This window comes from Stylophora pistillata, chromosome 2 (genome assembly GCF_964205215.1).
Source record: "Stylophora pistillata chromosome 2, jaStyPist1.2, whole genome shotgun sequence".
Taxonomy (NCBI): Eukaryota; Metazoa; Cnidaria; class Anthozoa; order Scleractinia; family Pocilloporidae; genus Stylophora; species Stylophora pistillata.
Window position 1 is genome coordinate 53,924,878 of NC_142520.1, and position 22,496 is coordinate 53,947,373.

The 22,496-nt window shown below is 42.2% G+C and overlaps 1 protein-coding gene across 2 annotated transcripts in view; it reads right to left on the reverse strand.

The window, feature by feature from the left end:
* Positions 1 to 16,257, reverse strand: part of LOC148740369 (uncharacterized) — a 19,352-nt gene extending 3,095 nt beyond the window's left edge. The window contains exons 1-13 of one of the 2 annotated variants that reach the window (XM_088750497.1): positions 16,152 to 16,257; positions 14,179 to 15,409; positions 13,886 to 13,981; positions 12,984 to 13,107; positions 10,893 to 11,239; positions 10,102 to 10,328; positions 8,647 to 8,948; positions 7,215 to 7,544; positions 6,271 to 6,427; positions 4,684 to 4,744; positions 4,193 to 4,468; positions 1,987 to 2,243; positions 1 to 1,516 (exon numbers count right to left, since the gene is read on the reverse strand). The exon at positions 1 to 1,516 is cut by the window's left edge and continues 246 nt beyond it. In XM_088750497.1, the coding sequence (XP_088606623.1) occupies positions 1,226 to 1,516; positions 1,987 to 2,243; positions 4,193 to 4,468; positions 4,684 to 4,744; positions 6,271 to 6,427; positions 7,215 to 7,544; positions 8,647 to 8,948; positions 10,102 to 10,328; positions 10,893 to 11,239; positions 12,984 to 13,107; positions 13,886 to 13,981; positions 14,179 to 15,352 (3,642 nt within the window). In that variant the 5' untranslated portion in view covers positions 15,353 to 15,409; positions 16,152 to 16,257 and the 3' untranslated portion in view covers positions 1 to 1,225. The remainder of the gene's footprint in view (positions 1,517 to 1,986; positions 2,244 to 4,192; positions 4,469 to 4,683; positions 4,745 to 6,270; positions 6,428 to 7,214; positions 7,545 to 8,646; positions 8,949 to 10,101; positions 10,329 to 10,892; positions 11,240 to 12,983; positions 13,108 to 13,885; positions 13,982 to 14,178; positions 15,410 to 16,151) is intronic. The other variant, XM_088750498.1, reaches the window with a different exon arrangement.
* Between the last annotated feature and the right edge of the window lie 6,239 nt (positions 16,258 to 22,496).

The window sequence follows — 22,496 nt, forward strand, 5'->3', positions numbered from 1 at the left end:
CCCGCGCTTGGTGCATGTTCAAAGTTTCTCGTGCTTGGTGCATGTTCAAAGTTTATGCCTTTCACAATTATGAAGGGAGGATGTGGTCTTTATGTACAGTGCAGGGTTGTCAAAAAAGCCCGACACGCGGCGCATTTTACTGTCTACTCTGAAAAACGCGCCGGCTACTCCGAATGCATGTGGCTAAATTCACAGCCTAGCGGCATAACATTGTGCCGCGTACTTTGTATCATTGTTCACAGTCAAGCTACTCAACTGAAATCTTTTTAACGACCCTGATTAATTAAGAGGGACAAACTAAACGAACCAAAAAGTACCCCAACTGAAAAATAACCCTTAGAAAATAGTTCTAGGGGCTCTGGATGTTAAGTGATACCCAGGTTTGAACTCCTAGCTGCTCTGGCCGATAGCCGAGACTGTTCTTGATGGTCCTAACCTCAGCTCCTTGGTCAGAATTCAAGATCGCCAACTGGTTTGTCCAGCCTGTTCTCATCTATCCTTATTCTTATCCTTCCTTCTCATGTTTACCTAACATAACTGTTTTCTAATTTTTTTTCTTTGAATTTTTGGCCACAATGTATAAAAATAAGAGGCACCAGTTACTGATCCTTCCCTAATAGTGGAGTCAGTTTTTTGCGGTTCCAAGTTTTCCATAAAAACATGTTCATACATTCCTAATTTTTTGCTTAGAGCCAAGAGACATGAAATAGATTACTTTCCCTTGATATTAAGCCTTGTAGTCGGATTGAGACGATCTGGGCTAGTTTTGAGGTACTGCCTTCTTCTAGAGACTGATAACGTGACGGTACGTTACAATAATTTACGTTTCGTTACGCTACGAAATCGTTAGCATACCTAGACGTTAAATCAGGAAGTAACATCTTATTACTCATACGCACTAACACTGGTTGCCAAGTTAAAGATAATTTATGCAGCCCTCAGTGAGCGCATAATTATGGAAATTTCTGAGACTGCTTCCTAAGCGACTCCATGCCAGGCAATAAAAATAGTAATTTAAAATAATTCATAACAACAATTTTGAACTAAGCAACATTCTTGAAAATAATTACCTTGGTGGTAACAAATTTTACGTAACATTTTACGGTTTTCTTCTTTTTAAGTAGTTTATCATAATTTATAGATGACGTTTAGTTCCATTGTAAAGTAAGTCACATTTCAGCCGGCCCGGGGACTGCAATGATTTTACTCCTTGATAAAGCTATCTCTATCTAATGTAATGAGCTGTACCTTGAGCGGGTTGAAGGCTGACATAGTGCACCTCATGAATATGTCCCAGTACAAGTGCTTTGCTTTCGTCAACTGGACAATATGGCGGAATCATTACATCATTGCTATGGGGTAGACTGCTGACCACACGAATGCACGTTTTATAGTAGTTTGCTGCGGCACACAGAATCACGTGATCACCCCAAGCGCCATCTTGTTCCATGTGTGTTAAGTATTCAGTCCATGTTTTATGTCCAGGGACAAAGTGAAACAAATCTGTTCCATCCGGCTGTAAGAAAATCAGTTAAAGAAACAAACTTAAAGAGGATTGTTGATAGGAACTTGAGCGCGCGGAGTACGAGTCATGGAGTAATTTTTTTAAGAATGGTACGAGACAACCTTTAATTAGCATTTATTGTAGAACAGCAACGATTCGCAAACAGCAGAAAAACAACAGGAAAGATCCATCATTAAGAGAATAACTGGAGTTTTGTTTAGTGTTATCTGATAGATGTTTAAGAGAGGGCATTTTTTAAACCAAAATATTCAAATGACTAAAACCGTAAAAGTCTGCTACTTCGGAGGCCCACATTAAGTAACAAATGGATTCAATTGTAACCAACATCATTGTGAGGCTTCTTAAATAATAAAGTTATGCTGTAAACACTGGGATAGGCTCTGGTGGTGTTGACCCGTATACACACTTAACCTCAAAAAGAACCGTAAGTAACTATGTTAGAAATACCAACATCAACTTACTAGTTTGGGGTTACTTCTAAGGTGCTGAACCAAGGTTTGTCTTAATCTGCCAGGTGGGATTTTGATTCCTTTAACAATTTCCAGTTGTTCTGACAAGGCATAGAACATGCAATTTCCTGATCCTTGATTGTCAGATATCATGAAGCCCTTGTCTGATGCAGTAGTCCTCAGCCCCAATGATAGATCTGTTCTGCTCTTGACTTTGCTTGCATCAAGTTGCATCTGCTGAAGTTCCCGGATGATTCGGTCATGAGAACCTAGAAGGGACAAAAAGTTTTTTTAATCTGACAGCATGAAAGAAGCGTAACAATTGTCAGCTGGAAAATAACAATTCTTAAACAAGTATGAGTAACTTGGAGGGTAAAAAGGCAAAGAAGACCTTCGACGACCAAACAACGGATGTTTTGTTCAACAACTGAGCATTGAAGAGATAAACTGCAAGAGACTTTTTATGTGCGAACCATCACACCAATAACCAAAAGAGAAGAAGAAGTAAAGAACAATTTACGTCAAGGTCTGCACTCTAACATATCTGTGTAACTGGAAAAAAAAAAACCGTAGGGCCAGTAATTCAAACAAAGTTCAGAAGTTGTTCAGCAAAACCGCGTTCTAAAATATAGTGAATTTAGCTGAATCTTTTATCTGTACATTTATTCTTCTGAAAAGTGTCACTTTGTTCCTAAATGTCTTTGGATTCTAAGACAAGAAATCAGAGATGTGAATAATAATATATGTCTCACTAGCACAAAATATTATCAAAAGTACCATTTTCACAAAGCGCTGGCCTTAGATTGAAAGTTAAGAAGAGGAGCAACTGCTGGATCGTCTTATAACCTGTGTGAAGTTCTTTGGGGAAGTCAATTGCCGTGTGTTATTGATACTTTTGCCGGACCAACACTCAAGGTCTTAAAATAATTGAGAAGAATTTGCTACCTTTCTATAACATCAAGAAATGGTTAGATATTCTAGTCTTCTCGGATAGGGACGAATAAATGGAGGTTCCGTCTCCTGCAGGGTTGGGGGTAGGAGACGTTAATTTCCCACACACGAGATTACTGTGTGATGGATGTCCTCCCCTGGGGTGGGATGGGTGGGTTAGGACAGCAGGTCCACATCAGCTATTACAGCTGCCAATTAATCAACCTGCTTAAACAAATAAATGAACCTGAACTTGAACTTGAACTTGAACTATGCCTTTCTCAATTATGAAGGAAGGATGTGGTCTTTATGTACAGTGCAGGGTTGTCAAAAAAGCCCGACACGCGGCGCATTATACTGTCTACTCTGAAAAACAAGCCGGCTACTCCGAATGCATGTGGCTAAATTCACAGCCTAGCGGCATAACATTGTGCCGCGTACTTTGTATCATTGTTCATAGTCAAGCTACTCAACTAAAATCTTTTTAACGACCCTGATTAATTAAGAGGGACAAACTACACGTACCAAAAAGTACCACAACTGAAAAATAACCCTTACAAAATAGTTCTAGGGGCTCTGGATGTTAAGTGATACCCAGGTTTGAACTCCTAGCTGCTCTGGCCGATAGCCGAGACTGTTCTTGATGGTCCTAAGCTCAGCTCCTTGATCAGAATTCAAGATCGCCAACTGGTTTGTCCGGCTTGATACCAACTATCCTTATTCTTATCCTTCCTTCTCGTGTTTACCTAACATAACTGTTTTCTAACTTTTTTTCTTTGAATTTTTGGCCACAATGTATAAAAATAAGAGGCACCAGTTACTGATCCCTCCCTAATAGTGGAGTCAGTTTTTTGCAGTTTCAAGTTTTCCATAAAAACATGTTCATACATTCCTAATTTTTTGTTTAGAGCCAAGAGACATGATATAGATTAATGTCCCTTGATATTAAGCCTTGTAGTCGGATTGAGGCGATCTGGGCTAGTTTTGAGGTACTGCCTTCTTCTAGAGACTGATAACGTGACGGTACGTTACAATAATTTACGTTTTGTTACGCTACGAAATAGTTAGCTTACCTGGAAGTTAAATCAGGAAGTAACATCTTATTACTCATACGCACTAGCACTGGTTGCCAAGTTGAAGATAATTTATGCAGCTCTCAGTGGGCACATAATTATGGAAATTTCTGAGACTGCTTCCTAAGCGACTCCATGCCAGGCAATAAAAATAGTAATTTAAAATAACTCATAACAACAATTTTGAACAAAGCGACATTCTTGAAAATAATTACCTTGGTGGTAACAAAAATTTTCAGCTAGGTCTTTGCGCTGTACAAGTTCGTCCTGTAATGCAGCATTCAAAACTTGGAAAGTTGCTATGCAACCTTTCTTCTGTTTCCAGTGTTTTAACATGTCATATGCTTTCTCGTCCAGACCCTCTGGTCTTTGTCCTATATCCTCTAGCTTTGCATCCTCGACGTCGAGGCGACGCCCAAGCTTTATCCACTTTTTACCAATTTGGGAGGCTAATTGTTCCAATTCATTATCTGTTGGTGTGCCTTGTTTTACTACAAAAAGAAAAAAGAAATAATTTCTATAGAACCACTACTGATACGGTCTTTTTACTGGGATCTCTGTACAAAATCAATCAATCACACTGTAAGCAAAGAACAATGATTCCAACCAGAAGCGTGTAATGGTCCAATTATATCAATCAGTGTTCAAGGCCGGAGGTAAGCTAACATGGCAAAAAACTTAAAGCAGTGAATTCAGTCTGTCTTACCATAATTTTTTTGTTGTAAAGATTTTTGTGATGTACAAACTTCACTAGATGGATCAGAATCCTGTAACAAAAAAACAAAAAAAACCATCTTAATGGTTTCTTCAGCATGTAAGACATAACATGTTCCCAAAAAAGACCTTCCTACTTCAGGTTGAATTTGTTTAGAAAGTACAGGCTCTTGTAAAGGAAGAAAACCACAACCTTGCGAAGAAACCAAAGAAAAATTACTCAACCTCCAGCCTTAGTCGAGGAAATGAGCCAACAACAAACTTAACACGTCATCCCCTGACATCAGTATGCATATTCTCCATACTTTTCTCTAAACATTTCTTAAGGTGCTGACTAAGAGAATTTAATTAACAATCAAGAGCTTCTTTAGTTGATGATCATTTCCTATATTCTCCTGACCTTAATGTGAGACTCAGGGGTGATGTTGTAAGGAGAAATTAGATGTTAGTCCCTCTTAGGGGTTATAAAAAGGGTTAAGCTACTTGTGACACAAGGATTAGGAGTCAATTAAACCAGGGCATAGTGGAGAGAGGTGAGTACCTCATCAATAGGGCAAACACAGTTAGCTCCAGAAAGGATTGTCAAAAAACAAAAATTCATGGAAATTCTAATTTCTTTACTCAGGGTTCATACCCTTTTTTCAAACAAATTTCAAGGATTTTTCCAGGACTTCTCCAGGCTCAGATTGATTGTTCCAGGACTTGTTGGGTAACAAAAATAAGCCCGGCGAGGGTAGCCAAGGTCAACCAAACTGGTGTTACAGGGCGATTTTCGCTGCAGATTTTCACTGTACTTCACCCGCCTCTGTTTGTGCGAGCCTCGTTTTACTAGGTTTACTCTGCTTCCCCATATTTGCTTTATTAAGTGACCGAAAAATGTCGAGTTAGGAGGGCGGGAAAAATTTTCTTTCACTTGCTCTGCATCAGATATGTCGTTGACTCGAAAGAGACATCCCTCACAGTGTTCAAAGTTCCGAAGCAACCTACAACAAAATATGTTCATATTGTACATGTATTCGTAATATTTTATTGTATCTGTGATAGAATTCGAAGGTATCGCAGTTAGTCTTCCTCGTTAGTTATATTTTTAAAAGCTTACCATGCCTTCCATGCCAGCGATGAAGTCATCAGGTTAAAAAGAACAGGAACAAAAAAAATAATGACTTCGGCGAATTCGAATTCGAGGATTAGATCAACAATGACGATCCATCCTGTATTCACGAGATCAAAGCAACGATCAAAACATCAATGTTACCAAAGCAAAGTAAAATTTAAATTAATAAACACATTTCCATTCGATGTTGATTGGTCGATCAAAACAATGCGGTCTTGACAAAACCTCTCGAGGGGACCAGGGGAGCTAACGGGTTTGTTTTTGGACTGCAGGCCGCTGGCTACCCTCGCCGGGCTTATTTTTGTTACCCAACATACTGTGCGATCGGCAACCGGGCCGCGAACGTTTCAAGCAGCCAAATTCGAAATTGGAAAGCCGATCGATCTGGAGATAAAAGTATCGCTAGTGAAAGATCTGTGGGAGGAATTGTGAATTGAGCTACGTCTTTCAAACGTTGTTCTTTACCTCAATGTCTATTTTTCGAGGGGGGAGATCCATTTCTAGTTGGCACAGTTTATTGTCTGGCCTCTTTTCTCTGCTCTTGTAGAACTCTATTTTTAGCCATCCTTTGTCGACAACATGCACCCTTAAATTCCTCTTTATAGAATCGTCCTTTTCAAACCTGTAAGGAAATGAGACAATTTCTTGACATATGAGGAGGATTTAAGGAAAGTCCTCTCTTAGAGCAATAAAAAGCTGATTTTCCTAAGTTTTTTTTGGGAGGTAAGTGGATAAAAAGCTGCGGAAAATTTTGAGCGGTAATTGACGGACAAATAACGGCTTCAATAAAGCTGTACTATCGCTGAAGTCTTGCGTTTTTTATATGGCCGTCGCGAATCGAACATCAGTGATGCTCCACCGTAACGTAAGAGTAACTTAGACCTTGAGTGTTGGTCCGGCCGGGGCTCGAACCCTCGACCCTCCGCACAATGTCTAGCGCTCTATTCATTGAGCTAATCGGGAGGCAGTTAGCACTCCACAACTTGGACATAAGAGAGAAGCTTGATATCGTCTTCAACATGCTTTATATGCTGCATCTTAAATCCCTAACATCTGATGGACTAACAGCCACTCGTCCAGATCAATTTGAACGTTCCGATTCAGTTTCGTTTCACCTAACAAAAGGACTGATTGGCTAACCAATTTTTAGGACTAATTTTAATGCACGACCCCATAAGCGCGAATCTTTAAACACTTATCGTGTTGAAATGTTGAAATAAAGTTGATGTTATGTTATGTTATGTTATGTTATGTTATGTTATGTTATGTTATGTTATGTTATGTTATGTTATGTTATGTTAACCACCATGGTGGTAATAAGCAGTTCACTTTCCCATCCATCTCTTTTTTTATTATTTCATTTCAACCCAGATGCTCAAGTTCCACGCAAATCTTCCCTAAAGTGTTACCTGACAAAAAAGTTTTCCAAATCCGCAACCTCGGCCGGATGAACCACACTCCCTGAAAGAAACACGTAAGCCTTTTCGCGTGGTACCATGTTGTCCCAAGCACTTTCTTCTGCTAACAACAATCTCTCTTCATCTTTAATGTGCTTCCTTGTCGCGTTACTTGAACTGCAAAACACATTCAACAATCTTGCAGAACCTAACTCTGTATCTGCTGGTAGACAAGCTGTAAAAACGGCCACTTGGGGTACATCTTCTGTGTTAAAGTTACGCGCTAATTCAATAATTGGTGACATGACGGGTTTAACGCACCAATCTATCCAGCCCCAAAGTCTGCAACGAAGCAACAATATGAGGTCAATCATAATTCTTCGCCTGAAGGGAGAAGGGGGGAGGGGGTTAGGGGAGATGGAGGAGGGGAGATGGAGCGGAGGAGTTGGGGGGGGGAATCACATAAGGAGTACATAGCGTTATGACAGAATCAAGTAGATTTTACTGTGACACAACAAAAATGGACCGGATCCCCCTCCCTTCCCCTCCCCTCCCCCTTCTCTCGCCTGGCGAGAAAGAATGACCTGTCCGTTAGTGTTTTCATTGTGGCTGACGAAATAAATTCACCTCCTCGCAATTCAAAACGTATACGATAATGAATGATAATTATAATGTTACTAATAACAATAACAATAGAAATAGTAAATACGATAGACGGAATAAAGAAATATAACAGAAGTAAAAGCAAAGTAAAGCTTGTGGTCATACAATAGGTGAATAATTAGTAGACCTGTCCATATGCGAACAAAATGTCTTCCCTTAACTGACGAATGGGACGAATTTACGCAGCTGCGATGGTGATAAAAACTCTAACATAGATTCGTGTGATGCCTTATAGCTACTGTAGTAAGTCAAATAAGATCAAGATACGGATGCTTGCGGGAAAATGAGCCACACTCTCAAAAAACACCAGTTGTACCATCGCTGACCTTGTGTTTCTAATTATAATCGGATCTGCTCTGATTGCCTTTGTTTATTTTTGCTTTGAGTTCTTTTCGTTTCGATTTCGATGAGGTTTTTTCCAGTTGGGGAGCAAGGATAGCGCAGTGGTGAGAGCACTCGTCTCCCACCACTGTGGCCTGGGTTCGATTCCCGGACCTGGCGTCACATGTGGGTTGAGTTTGTTGTTGGTTCTCGTCCTTGCTCCGAGGGTTTTTCTCTGGGTTCTCCGGTTTTCCTCCCTCCGCAAAAACCAACATTCCAAATTCCAATTCGATCTGAAAACAGTGGACAAGGAAGAGCCACCCAGTGGAATGTCCATTGCTAAATTATTTATTATTTTTATTAATATTTATTTATTAGTAGTAGTATCGCTACCCTGGAGACTTACGTCACTTATCAAAGTCTTGTGAAAATTTAAAAGCAGATGGTTAATTGGGCATACCTCGAGAAGTGCTTCACACTGAATTTAATGACAGTGCCATCCAGCCATGGAGAGGAATCAGCGGTAATTTCAGTCCAATCTAGTTGGGTTCCATCAGATGGTAAAAACAAGACTCGAGCACGGGCTAATGACAGATCAGGGATACCCAATGATTGAGCGCCCTGCTCAGTGTCTCTCAAGGATAGCGGTAGCTGTACAGTGACTGGTTCCTGAAATTTGACCTCCTTGCTGCACTGAATACTTAATATCGGGCCGGCCAACATCTCCTTGTTTCTTAACTCTCTTCTGCGAAATTCTTGTATCTACAAGTAGTGGAGTAAAAAAAATTTTTTCTTGACGGTGAAGGTTACTGCCTCGGTGTGGTCTTTAGTAAGGTATTTCAGTAGTTGTGATTGTGGTAAGAAACTTCTCCAAGCCAGAAGGTTACTCTTTACTCTTTACTGAAACTTCTTACGGTGCCAATTTACAATATCAATTCAGTTGATAAAAACTAAAATTACCTTGTTACACCCACCGAAGCAGCACCACCATTTCTTTAGAACCCTACCCCCTTCTTACAGAAAGTTAGTCGATGAATGGGCGAGGAAGCGGCTCAACAGTAAATTGTGGGCAGCGGCAGCGTAACATCTACATGTATTTTTTTAAGACTGGTTACAAGAAAGGCAAAATTAAAGTTTGCACACGCTGTAAAGGGAACGTGAATTATCTGGACAAAACCGTCTGTCCTGCATGAGAGTTTACGTAGCAACATAATAAAATGATCTAGGGCGTTAAGATTCAAAAGTAATGTAGAAACACGAAAAGTAAAGAAAACTATCACAAGTGGCAAAGTAAATCTGGCTTGGAGAAGTATCTTTCCAATATTATGCCGGGTTACTAGAATACCTAACAAAAAGCGATAGTAAGGCGGTAAAATATAGAGTACATCACATGGCCGCGCAAAGATACGAAACGTCTCTTCGAGTGTTGAAATATTTTTCAACACGAGAAGAGAAACTTCGTATCTCCAAGCGGCCTTGTAATATTTCATTTAATGTAGGAACACCAATGAAAAATCAAACCATTTCACTTTTGCTACGAAAGGTGCGATATGTTACATAACCATAGTAACGGTGTTAATATCAAGTGTGAAGATATCAAGTTTTCGCGCGAAAGCTTACCTGACATCTCGTGGGTGTTATGCAGTAAAATTAGATATCACGCAATTAAGTCTAACATTACAGACTGATCGATAGAAGCGACTGCCTGACCGGAAAAAAGAATCAACACCAGCAACCGGATATATTAGCATGTTTTTTTGGCTATTTTAAAGACGAGATGAAATAAAGGCTTGTTGTTATTGTTTGTTGTTGAACCATAGCAACGATTGTGCTCTCTGATTCAACGAACCAGTCCAAGAATAGTTCGGGAATGGTACAGACCGAAATTGTTTAATGCTGCCCATCATATACTTACTGTGACTGTCACTTGGTATTCTTCTGTGACGGAAACTGCATTTGACGGGAAGAACACTTTGACCAATGGAAAGTCTGGTAACGAAAAGGTGGACGGTTCTGAGGTTATGGTGAACTTGTGGGCCTTAAGACGGCAAACCACTGCAAATGTGGAACACTGTGTAATCTTTGTCTCAGCAACAGGAAGAGCATAGTCAGGAAAATCATCGCGATAAGCCATTTGCAGATCTGAAAGAAAGACACCAAAGAAAATTTAGAACCAGTTTATGAAATAAAGTTTTCACTGTTAAAAAAGGGGATCACTTCACCTGTTAAAGCCTTGAAACGTTGTCATGTTTGGCTCGTTTGATTTTATTTGTAACTTGATAGGTCGGAACCCTTATCTAGTAAGGTATGCTTAACTGATATTCTTGTTTTATGCTTTTTGCTGTATCAGTAATGTTAGTTTTGTACAAGATATGAAAATAACGTAATAGCTGAATCGTATCATTATAAAATTTAAGTTACAATACAAGAATCAAAAATGCAAAAAAGAAAGGAAAACACTTGGTAGAGTATTGTTGTTGTCGTCGCTTTTGTTGTTTTGCTGTTATTGATTTCAACGCCCATACGTTACCCTTTGAAAGAGTTAACATCATCTTGCGTGGATAAAGATGACTTTTGCCACCGCAAAAACACTGAAACATGGACACAGAAATTCTGGGAAAAGGCTAGTTAAGAAAGGAACAAGCTACATTTTCATATCAAATGAGACTAATGCGTAATGAATCGACGTTAAAAACCAGCCTCTACCTGATACAGATCGAAAGTCAACTGTTTGTTCAACGTCCTTCCATTCATTTCTTTCTGCGTCTATTAAGATCTTTATCACTACTTCATATCCTCGCAGGTCTGGTCCACTGTGCGAGATTCCCACAGTGACTTCTTTGTTGAACTGAAGACCTTCAACGCCTTCTGCCGATAGTTCAAGAACATTGCTTACTACAGCTTCGTTTGGCTGAAGCGGAGGTGAACACAGGGAGGGTTTCCATCTGAAAAGGGTCAGCGTAGTGTCCTCAGCAACAAAACCAGGCGGATATAACAGGTGAGATACAGCCTTTCTCACGTCCCAATGACCACCTTGTACTGTTACAGTATCTCTGTGGGATATACGATAATAACTAGGTTTATTACACGACTCGGGCAGTCAGAGGGCCAATAACTAAAATCAACCAATCAAACTGCTCTATTTCCGGTCAATATTCTCTTAGTATTGGACCGGGCACTGTCCCGAATGGTCCCGAATGATACCGCACTTGTGTCCCTTTGAACTTCAGTCGTATAATAAATATCTTACAACAACAAACATATGAAACATATGTGTGAACTGCGGTTATGAGACGTATATGAGAACGATCCTTCGCAGTAAAGCACTATTTGAGCAATAGTGAAAATCAGACCTGAAAAAAATTTCAGGCCTGTACGGGACTCGAACCACTGACCTCTGCGATACTAGTGCAGCGCTCTACCAATTGAGCTAACAAGCCAACTGGGAGCAGGCCATCAAATTAATTCGATATAAACCCGTAGATGATAAATCAAACAACAACAAACATATGAAACATATGTGTGAACTGCGGTTATGAGACGTGTATGAGAACGATCCTTCGCAGTAAAGCACTATTTGAGCAATAGTGAAAATCAGACCTGCTCCCAGTTGGCTTGTTAGCTCAATTGGTAGAGCGCTGCACTAGTATCGCAGAGGTCAGTGGTTCGAGTCCCGTACAGGCCTGAAATTTTTTTCAGGTCTGATTTTCACTATTGCTCAAATAGTGCTTTACTGCGAAGGATCGTTCTCATATACGTCTCATAACCGCAGTTCACACATATGTTTCATATGTTTGTTGTTGTTTGATTTATCATCTACGGGTTTATATCGAATTAATTTGATGGCCTGCTCCCAGTTGGCTTGTTAGCTCAATTGGTAGAGCGCTGCACTAGTATCGCAGAGGTCAGTGGTTCGAGTCCCGTACAGGCCTGAAATTTTTTTCAGGTCTGATTTTCACTATTGCTCAAATAGTGCTTTACTGCGAAGGATCGTTCTCATATAAATAAATATCTTATTAACCAAGCTTGCTCGGGACCGTACCGAAAGAATATCGGCCCTCGCTCTTTTTTGTACGGACCTCGCTGCGCTCGGTCCGTACTGTCAAGACCTCGGGCCGATATTCTCCCAGTACGGCCCTCGCGCTTGGTTAATAAGATATATATATTGCGGTAATCTTGTGACTGAGTTTATTGAACACCAATATGATAGAATAGATGACGAGGCTTTCTTTAAAAAGTACTTTTCGTCGTATAGTGGAAGAATTAAGAATGACTTCGGTGAAACAAAACTGAACTAACGATCAATCGTAGAGCAACTCTTCGTCGAAGATGACGGGAAAATGTCCAATCATTCGATACTAAGCGTTCTATCGCAAATGCTCCAATCTGATTGGCTGCGTTACTTGCTATCTATTCATTCCGTGATAGACAAAGCGAGTAGCTGAGCGTTGTTTGGTTGTGGGAACACAATATAAATAAAGATACGAGCCTGTCTTGTTGTTAAGTCCCTAAACTCTACTTACTAAATTCTACTAGCTAAGCCTGAGGATAATGGCTATTTTAGTCTAATTTCTTGAATAAATATCACAGGAACTTTTTTTTGTTTTCTTTTTCAAAAAATTGGAAAAAAAATGCACGGTGGCCATTTTCAGTTTGCTTTGCTATAATAATCACCTCTCGTGGGTTGACAATGGCAAAATTTGAAGTAATTCTTGACCAATCAGTGGGCAAGTCTCCACAATCATTCGTGTAATTATGATTAAGCAAGATCATGGGTAACATAATTTATGTATTTACTTGAAGATGATGGTTTTGTCTTGAGTTTGAACATCTTCGTCTGTGTCTTCCGGCTCCCTCAGTTCCTCGTCTTCCTCTTCACTATCCTTCTCCTCTTCCTTCGGTTTGGGAGTAGTCTGTGTGGCTAAAAACAAAAAAAAAAAAAAAAAAAAAAAAAAAAGAGGAGAAAGGAAAAAGAGAACAAGATGCCATAATTACAACTCTGTGTATTGTAACAAGAAGTACAGATCACTGGAAACCACGAACCACAGGGAAAACTGTGTAACTGGGAAAAGAACCCTTGGGCCCGTCATTTAAAGAGAGAAAAGAGCCGTTGTTTAACAAAAACTGTAAACCAAAGCTGCGTTCTAAACTATATTGAACTAAGCTGAATCTTTTATCTGAATATCTATTTTTGTGAACAGTGTCAAGAGGGCCAAAAGCTTGCAGTGGAAAGACAATTATTTAATGAAAAGAAACCTCTTAGAAAGAATACGAATGGCCCACTGCTTGCGTAACACAGCGGTTAGGGTTAGATTTAATAGAAATAAACTGGCCCAAATTTATTTCCTCTACCCAAATGTATTTTCCTCTACCTGTGTCAGATGACCACTTCATTCTGAAAAGCCGGTACGTAAAAGTGTTTTTATAGGAACGGCATTTACAATTTGGCTTCGCTTTGACAACGAGCAAAAAAAACGCTCCAAGTCTCCCTGTTTTTGGCAATTTATGTTTGTTTCCTGGTGAAATGGGAGTAAAACTTCCCCTGACTGAAAAAAATTACACCAAGCCATCCGTCCTGATTGGAAGTAAAAGAAAATCAAATTTATGTAGACATGTCTTTGGATTACAACCGATGAAAGCAGAGATATAAATCTTGACATGAATCCCTCGTGCGAAACATTAGCTATTTTGGTACTCACTTGGAGTCACTATTGAATCAACTGTTAGTTGTTCGGTTGGCGTATCTACATTTCCGGCCTCCTGAGTTCTGAAACCTGTGTCTTGTCTTTTAGAGGCTAAACAGATAGAAAGAAACCTTTTTCAATATTGCACCAATCAAAAAGACGATAAAACAGCTGATTTCTATTCAGACTATTCAGGTTTAACACATTTTTTTATAGAGGGTGTCCCTGCTTTCCATGACGCTTTAAAAGAGACTGAACGCCGAGTAGCCCCCAAAAACACTTTTGAAGAATATTCAAAATATTCTCACCATGAACAATGTCCCACATCTTTTCCACAAGAATGTCACACTGTTTCTCCCAGCTGAACTTCTCTTCATAGGAACTCCTTAGTTGCTGAATCTTCTGAAGTCGGTCTGATCTTTCCTTCTCTCGGACACCAGCAATTGCCTTTGCCCACTCCTTAGGGTCCTCAGACTCCACCACAACTGATTTCCCTGCTGGTACAGTGCACAATGCCTCACCAAATCCTGAGTTGCCACTGACAAGAATGGGAAGACCAGCAGACAAAGCTTCTAATGCTGTCAATCCAAACCCTTCGGTTCTTGAGGGCATTATGCAAAGATCAACTTCACAAAATAATTCTTTCAATTTCTCTTTACTCTGCACGAACTTCCTCACAGACAGCTGCGTTTTATCAATTCCACTCTTTAGCAAATTCGCTGCAGCCTCATCCTGTTTACCGTCAGCTGCACCCACGAAGATCAAATGGTAGGATTTGTCTTTCAGTTCTACTATTGCTCTGGCAGAGATATCGTAGCCCTTCAGGCTGAAGTCCTCTGGATCACCACGGCCAAACGTTAGAACCTTAAACTTGTCCATGTCAACTGCAGCTTGTTTCACGTCAGAAAACTCACTGAACGTGCTCGGCGTCAGTTGAATTATATCTTGGTGTTTCTCGCATGAGCGCAGGTAGGAAGAGTAAGCCTTTGTCAACTTTGGTCCAACTGCTACCACAGCATCTGCCAACTTACACAACTCCACTTCAGTTGTGTTCTTCTCTTCACCTTTAGAAATAGCCTCAGGATAGTTTTTGTGCATTCCAAGTTCTTCAGGTGCAGTGTGCACAACCTGAATCCACTTGCAACTGTGGTACTTTCTGATAACTTGGGCTTGGTTACCAAGCTTAGCACCATGACCCAGTACAATGTCAATGACGAGGTCTCTTGGTGGGACACTCAACCAGTCAAGAGGGTCACTGTAGCCTATAAGTTTCTCTGCTTCCCTGAGGGAAACATTGAGGCTTCCTGCAGTTCTCTTGTCTTCTTCAGAACAGGAAAACTGCGGGACAAGGAGAGTGACGTCCACTTGCGGATGTTTGGCCAACAGAATGGCAAGCTGTCTGTTTATGGTGGACAAGCCTCCCATTGATGAACTCCACTCACTGGCCAGGAGAGTCACCTTCAATGACGCGTCAGACTTCATTGGATCAATTTCACCTGTTTCACCTTGTGATCTACCAGCCAGATTTTAAGATAAACCCTGAAGAAAAAGACTTCACTTGTCAATTACCGAAGCGAGCAAGTATCAAATACGTGACATAACTGCCTGTAGATCATATAATCATGCCTACACTTGGTTACTTAACAGACCTTGGCGGTTTCGAGTACATTTCTAACTTCTATTAGATAAAATTAAAATGAAGTACAATCCAGGGAATCATGCAAAAATTTTGCTGTTAGTTTAAACGCTCTCATTACTTGTTGTGAATACTAATCGACGCTCAACAAGACAGATAACGATTAGACCTAATTGACGTCAACACGATCAGAAACAGTTTTTTGGTGCATTCCAATTCCAATATTGTACCGTTAAAAACGCTATCATAACTTAAAATTACAGTTTCCCTCTTGCTGTTGCTTGGAGTTTCTACTTGAACTCGTCTGTTACAGAACACCGACTGATTCCTGCAAGATCGTATGACGAAAGTGCTCTGCATTTGACGAGCGTCGTTTAACTTTAAGTACGCACAACAGATCAGAACCAAGCAAACTTAGGATACAAAGCGAGAGAGAATCGTATCGAAGATACCAGAGAATTAGATTAAACTAATGGGAAATGACGATAAAAACACTCGAGGGGAAATTACTTCAGTTTCATCGGGCGGAGAGTCCGAGTTAATTCCCAGCTGATCAATTATCTTTGTTCGCGTTTCAGGAGTCTAGCGAGGCTACAGTTTACACACATAGGCTAAATTCTCATCTGTTTTGAACATAATACTTACTTCTCAGCAAAGTAAACAACAACTGGGGCGAATTATGACGAAATCAAAGACAGATTGTAGACAAGCTCGTTGTAGACACTACCTGACTCACAAATTGGGTCGCTTTATCGGGTGACGCTATGTCGCTTCGTCGAGGGTCGAACACACAAGTTTATAGTACAGCGGTTAAATTTGAAATACGTCATGTAAGCTGTAGCACGTGTTCCCAACGAAAACTTTAAACCCGAAGTGTGTAAAATCGTACTGAACAAAGGATGAAGATATACAAAAAGGAATGAAAATGTTTTCAGTATGTTTGAGCTATTTACAAGGTTATCAGTGCGCCAATAAACCTAACAGTAACGTTTGAATTTTGGACTGTAACTTCGACTCTTAAGAGTAAATTTTGAGGGAGATTCTCCTTGCAGCGTTGAGTCAATTTTTCACTTGCGTAACGCGAAAAACTTGTCAACACTTTAGCGTCAAAGAATTCGTGAAATAAGGGGAATTTCTTGAATTGTACACAGCCTAGCTTAGTCTTAACCCAGCCCCACACTGGGAAGAATATTCTCCACCTTCAATTTACGTCACTAATCCGCAACGATGTTGTGAAATTAACAAGGGCAGACAAAGCTGGAGAGAGTCTGAGAAATCAAATCCACTTTGATGCAATGTAAATTGATCGATCCTAAAAAGTGATAAAAACTTATCTGAAGTTTACAATTCATCTCAACAAAGCGATGTGGGGTGTGATGGCAAGAAAACGTGACTGGAAGTTTCGGGAGGCGGAAGGGCACTATTTAAATAGCTCGGTTACTCTTGGTAATCTTGGATACTTTTAAAAGGTAGCGATAAAAATTCATGTGGGCTTTAATGCGCACACTCCGCCTTCAGTGCCAGGTACAGTAGTGTCATTAACAATCTTTGGTAGAATAGTACTTAATGAGGCAAGACTTTTTGGTGCGCGTGCCCTTAAACGTCCGAAATCATTTAGAAAGGCCATTTAGAGACCCTCTCTGGTATTAGTGTTATGAGGTCAGTGGTGCATCACTATCAGAGCTTATTCACGTTTCTGGAGCATGGAGGATGCCGGGATGCTGATCCACCGCAAGTAACCTCCAGCATAGTATAGGGGCTTACTCAAAAACTCAAACATTACAATGAGCATAGTCGTTCGAACGACTCACTGTACGACTGATTGACTGACTGCATGCCTTAGTGAATGACCGGCAACTGGTTGACTGACTGCATGTCTTAGTGAATGACCGGCAACTGGTTGGCTGACTACATGTCTTAGTGAATGACCGGCAACTGGTTGACGGACTGCATGTCTTAGTGAATGACCAGCAACTGGTTGACTGACTGCATGTCTTAGTGAATGACCGGCAACTGGTTGGCTGACTGGACAATATTTAAACAATACTTTAAGTTTCCGAGCAAACACAGGAATAACTACACGTATACAAATAAACAAAACTACAAAACTTGACGTGTACTACAATCAAAACTCGTTTCCATGGATTTAATCAAATAAGGAGAGACATTGGAAACTGCACTGGTATGTACATCCATATGACACAGCATGATACTCCACTAAGAGCGAATCCCAGACAGTAAAATGCGAATATTCTAAGGTAAAAAATATGTTTAAGAAGTAAAATGTACGCTGTTTTATCTTCATCTGCAGTCTTTAGTTACTGCTGGGAATCTTATTTTTACTTCTTCCAGACTTGTTTCACGCTAGATTCATTCTACAAACCATTCCAAGATCCTCAGATCAATTGACAATGACGCATACAGAGTACAAAAACAATTTGCGGAAGTTTCATCTAGCGGAGAACAACCTTAAGTTTTGTTGATTTTTCTTCGGGAGCACATTCTTGAGATTGTCGCTTTGAAATCTTTTCGAGTTTGATGAAGGCGTTTTCCGGACTTTCTGTGTCTTCTTGAGGTATTAAGAGCGACATTTTTTCAAGACCGCGTAAGAGGCGGCACATCGACCGATAAATGACTATCCTCATATTTCAGTCAGAGACACCTTATGGTGAACATAGCAACGTGGTATTGTTTCTTTTTTTTCCAGACTTGCCTCTTCATCCTAGAAAATTCACGAAAACTAAAACGAGCGTCTGTAGCCGTGAAATGGCGGATATCAGTGCCGCGAGTAGAAACAAATGAGCTTGCTCATGAATAGCGCAAAAGAAAGCAGGCCTATATTTATTTTACAGATTTGTATACGAAGGATCGAGGTATGGTTTAAGTAAACGGGACCATTTCATTTAATTTGGAGCCGATGGGACGCTTTTGAAAATCATCAATATTTCAAAATCCAAATATCGCAGTTCGTAGCAAATTTTCAATTATCATTTTCCCCATACGGTATAACTCAGAATCGGTTCAGGTTAAGCACATGATAAATGTTGTTGATAAAGTGTTGTTTTTTGTTGTTGATAAAGTGTTGTTGTAAAAATTAGTTTGGGGCTTTTCATTTCCGCACGGAAAAACCAGGCTGAACTATGTGAAAATCGCATAATCTAATTAGGCACCCTGTGGTTAACTCGGGAATTCCTAGCACACTTTAGCAGTTGAACACCGTGTTCCATCAGGAAATCAATACAATAAGCTAGCCTTGCATAGTTAACGACGACTGATTGATTTTTATCCCTGCTGTCGTTTCAAATTCTCATCTATTTCCCATGGCAAAAACTGTTTACAATATCACATTCCGTAAGCTAGCAGAGGGCGTCTATTATTGTTAGCATATTCGTACACATTTACGTTTTAAGAGAGTTCTAGGGTATGATTGAGTTTCACTGTGGAACGGAAAGAGGACAAGTCAATCATTTATACCGGTAGGTCAAATGTTCCTAGCCGAAGATGTTGAAGACGGGAAACAATCTGACGCTAATGTAGATGAAACACTCTCAAGCGTTTGTCATCCAAATGCTGAAATTATTTCAATCTTGTTCCCATCTTGTAAATCTGCGGCCATGAATATTCGTGAATAAAGTTTTTAACAAACTTGTCGATGTGATAATTTTTCTTATCAATAAGTCATCGCTGTGAGACTTGCTAACTTCGCAGCAGGAATCTCATGCAGACAGAGACTGAGTGATATCACATACTTACAAGAGCCAATAAACAAAACACAAAACAACAAATAGCTACAGCAGAGCAAAGGAAAGAGAGGTAAAAATTATGAAAAAAAAAAAGAAGATTAGGGAAAGGGTCAAAAGTCAGAGGAAAGACGAAACAGAGGTAAAGTACAAAATGACCGAGAGAAGAATACCAAGGTGAACTAATACAAACAAAGAATCTTTGTTAAATTTAGAGAGCTTTTCCGGGAGAACAGGGGGCGGGAGAGGGAGAGAAGCGGAAGAACAGGGGGCGGGAGAGGGAGAGAAGCGGAAGAACAGGGGGCGGGAGAGGGAGAGAAGCGGAAGAACAGGGGGCGGGAGAGGGAGAGAAGCGGAAGAACAGGGGGCGGGAGAGGGAGAGAAGTGAGAGAACAGGGGGCGAGAGAGGGAGAGAGGCGGGAGAACAGGGGGCGGGAGGGGAGAGAGGCGGGAGAACAGGGGGCGGGAAAGGGAGAGAAGTGAGAGAACGGGGGGCGAGAGAGGGAGAGAGGCGGGTTAACAGGGGGCGGGAGAAGGAGAGAAGCGGGAGAACAGGGGGCGGGAGAGGGAGAGAAGCGGGAGAACAGGGGGCGGGAGAGGGAGAGAAGCGGGAGAACAGGGGGCGAGAGAGGGAGAGAAGCGGGAGAACAGGGGGCGAGAGAGGGAGAGAAGCGGGAGAACAGGGGGCGGGAGAGGGAGAGAAGCGGGAGAACAGGGGGCGAGAGAGGGAGAGAGGCGGGAGAACAGGGGGCGGGAGGGGAGAGAAGCGGGAGAACAGAGGGCGGGAAAGGGAGAGAAGCGGAAGAACAGGGGGCGGGAGATGGAGAGAAGTGAGAGAACAGGGGGCGAGAGAGGGAGAGATGCGGGAGAACAGGGGGCGAGAGAGGGAGAGAAGCGGGAGAACAGGGGGCGGGAGAGGGAGAGAAGCGGGAGAACAGGGGGCGAGAGAGGGAGAGAAGCGGGAGAACAGGGGGCGGGAGAGGGAGAGAAGCGGGAGAACAGGGGGCGAGAGAGGGAGAGAGGCGGGAGAACAGGGGGCGGGAGGGGAGAGAAGCGGGAGAACAGAGGGCGGGAGAGGGAGAGAAGCGGAAGAACAGGGGGCGGGAGATGGAGAGAAGTGAGAGAACAGGGGGCGAGAGAGGGAGAGATGCGGGAGAACAGGGGGCGGGAGAGGGAGAGAGGCGGGAGAACAGGGGGCGAGAGAGGGAGAGAAGCGGGAGAACAGGGGGCGGGAGAGGGAGAGAAGCGGGAGAACAGGGGGCGGGAGAGGGAGAGAGGCGGGAGAACAGGGGGCGAGAGAGGGAGAGAAGCGGGAGAACAGGGGGCGAGAGAGGGAGAGAGGCGGGAGAACAGGAGGCGGGAGAGAGAGAGAAGCGGGAGAACAATAGGCGAGAGAGGGAGAGAAGCGGAAGAACAGGGGGCGAGAGAGGGAGAGAAGCGGGAGAACAGGGGGCGGGAGAGGGAGAGAAGCGGGAGAACAGGGGGCGAGAGAGGGAGAGAGGCGGGAGAACAGGGGGCGGGAGGGGAGAGAAGCGGGAGAACAGAGGGCGGGAGAGGGAGAGAAGCGGAAGAACAGGGGGCGGGAGATGGAGAGAAGTGAGAGAACAGGGGGCGAGAGAGGGAGAGATGCGGGAGAACAGGGGGCGGGAGAGGGAGAGAGGCGGGAGAACAGGGGGCGAGAGAGGGAGAGAAGCGGGAGAACAGGGGGCGGGAGAGGGAGAGAAGCGGGAGAACAGGGGGCGGGAGAGGGAGAGAGGCGGGAGAACAGGGGGCGAGAGAGGGAGAGAAGCGGGAGAACAGGGGGCGAGAGAGGGAGAGAGGCGGGAGAACAGGAGGCGGGAGAGAGAGAGAAGCGGGAGAACAATAGGCGAGAGAGGGAGAGAAGCGGAAGAACAGGGGGCGAGAGAGGGAGAGAAGCGGGAGAACAGGGGGCGGGAGAGGGAGAGAAGCGGGTGAACAGGGGGCGAGAGAGGGAGAGAAGTGGGAGAACAGGGGGCGGGAGAGGGAGAGAAGCGGGAGAACAGGGGGCGGGAAGCGGTATCTACATGTCGGCGGGAAGCGGGAGCAAAATGCAAGAAAAGCAACTTTATTTGTGAAATTGGTGGAGATTCGATACTATTATTCAACGGTGGTTTAGAGCTAACTGGAGAAAGATTTTGCCAGATCCTTTCAGACTGCCGAGGTGAATGTGATTTGGAACCAAATGAAACTGAAGAAAATCAAGAATGCTATCTTGGTCCGAAGGAAGAAGAGGCTGTAACCAAAACTTGGAGTAAGAAGAGGCCAGTGCGGCCTCCCCGGCGCATGGAAGCTGGACTTCAGTCTAACCTTAAAACTTTCCGCAGAGGTTTAAAGAAGATTTCAACGTATCGAAGAAATCTGATAATCATTCGAACAAGGCTGTACAATCATGCTTCACTAGCACTCAAACTGAACGCTCAAAATACAAACGGGCGGTTCAACAACTGATGTACTAGCTACGACTAGTTACTTACGTCAAAAAGGGAAAGCAAGCACGAACAGATGAGAAGCAAACTCCAAACGTTACGTCTGCCTCTCGACTTTTTTGTTTGATTTTCAAACGGCAATAGCTATTACATCACACAGTGAACTGAGACTTACGTCTCTATAACGAGATGTCAGAAGCGACGATCAAACTGTGATAACCCGATTAGTGAAACTTAGTTTAATTAACAAAACAGACCTGTAGTAACTTTCATCGGGAACCAACGATCCCCCGCCAAAACAAAGGACAGAAAATGAACAAGAATAGACCACTTTCATAAATGGCTGCCGGATTAATATTCTTTTGTTTAAATTTAAGTTAGCCTTTCTGGCCTCGTTCTCTAGTACAAAATTCAAAAGAATACATTATCTCAAGCGAGGCCAGAAAGGCTAATTTCAATTTAAACAAAAGAATATTAATCCGGCAGCCATTTTTGAAAGTGGTCAATATTAAGTTTTGGCACAGTTTGAAAGTTAAACCCGAGTTTCTGATCCTCTTGATTAACCTTAAGACGGGAGCAACACAATGAAGGTCGGGAGGCAAAGGAACACAAAAGTACGGGAGACAGGAGAACGTGGCAAGGGGAGCGGGAGACTCGGAACCCCTTGTCCCCCCTTCCACCCCCCCCCCCCACTTGCAGAGACTTCATGAGGCAGCCTTCTTTATTACGGAAACTGTGTTAAGGAAGACAAACAGGCAGTTGCCACAAAGAATAACTTCTTACTAACTTAGCGTGATGTCCGT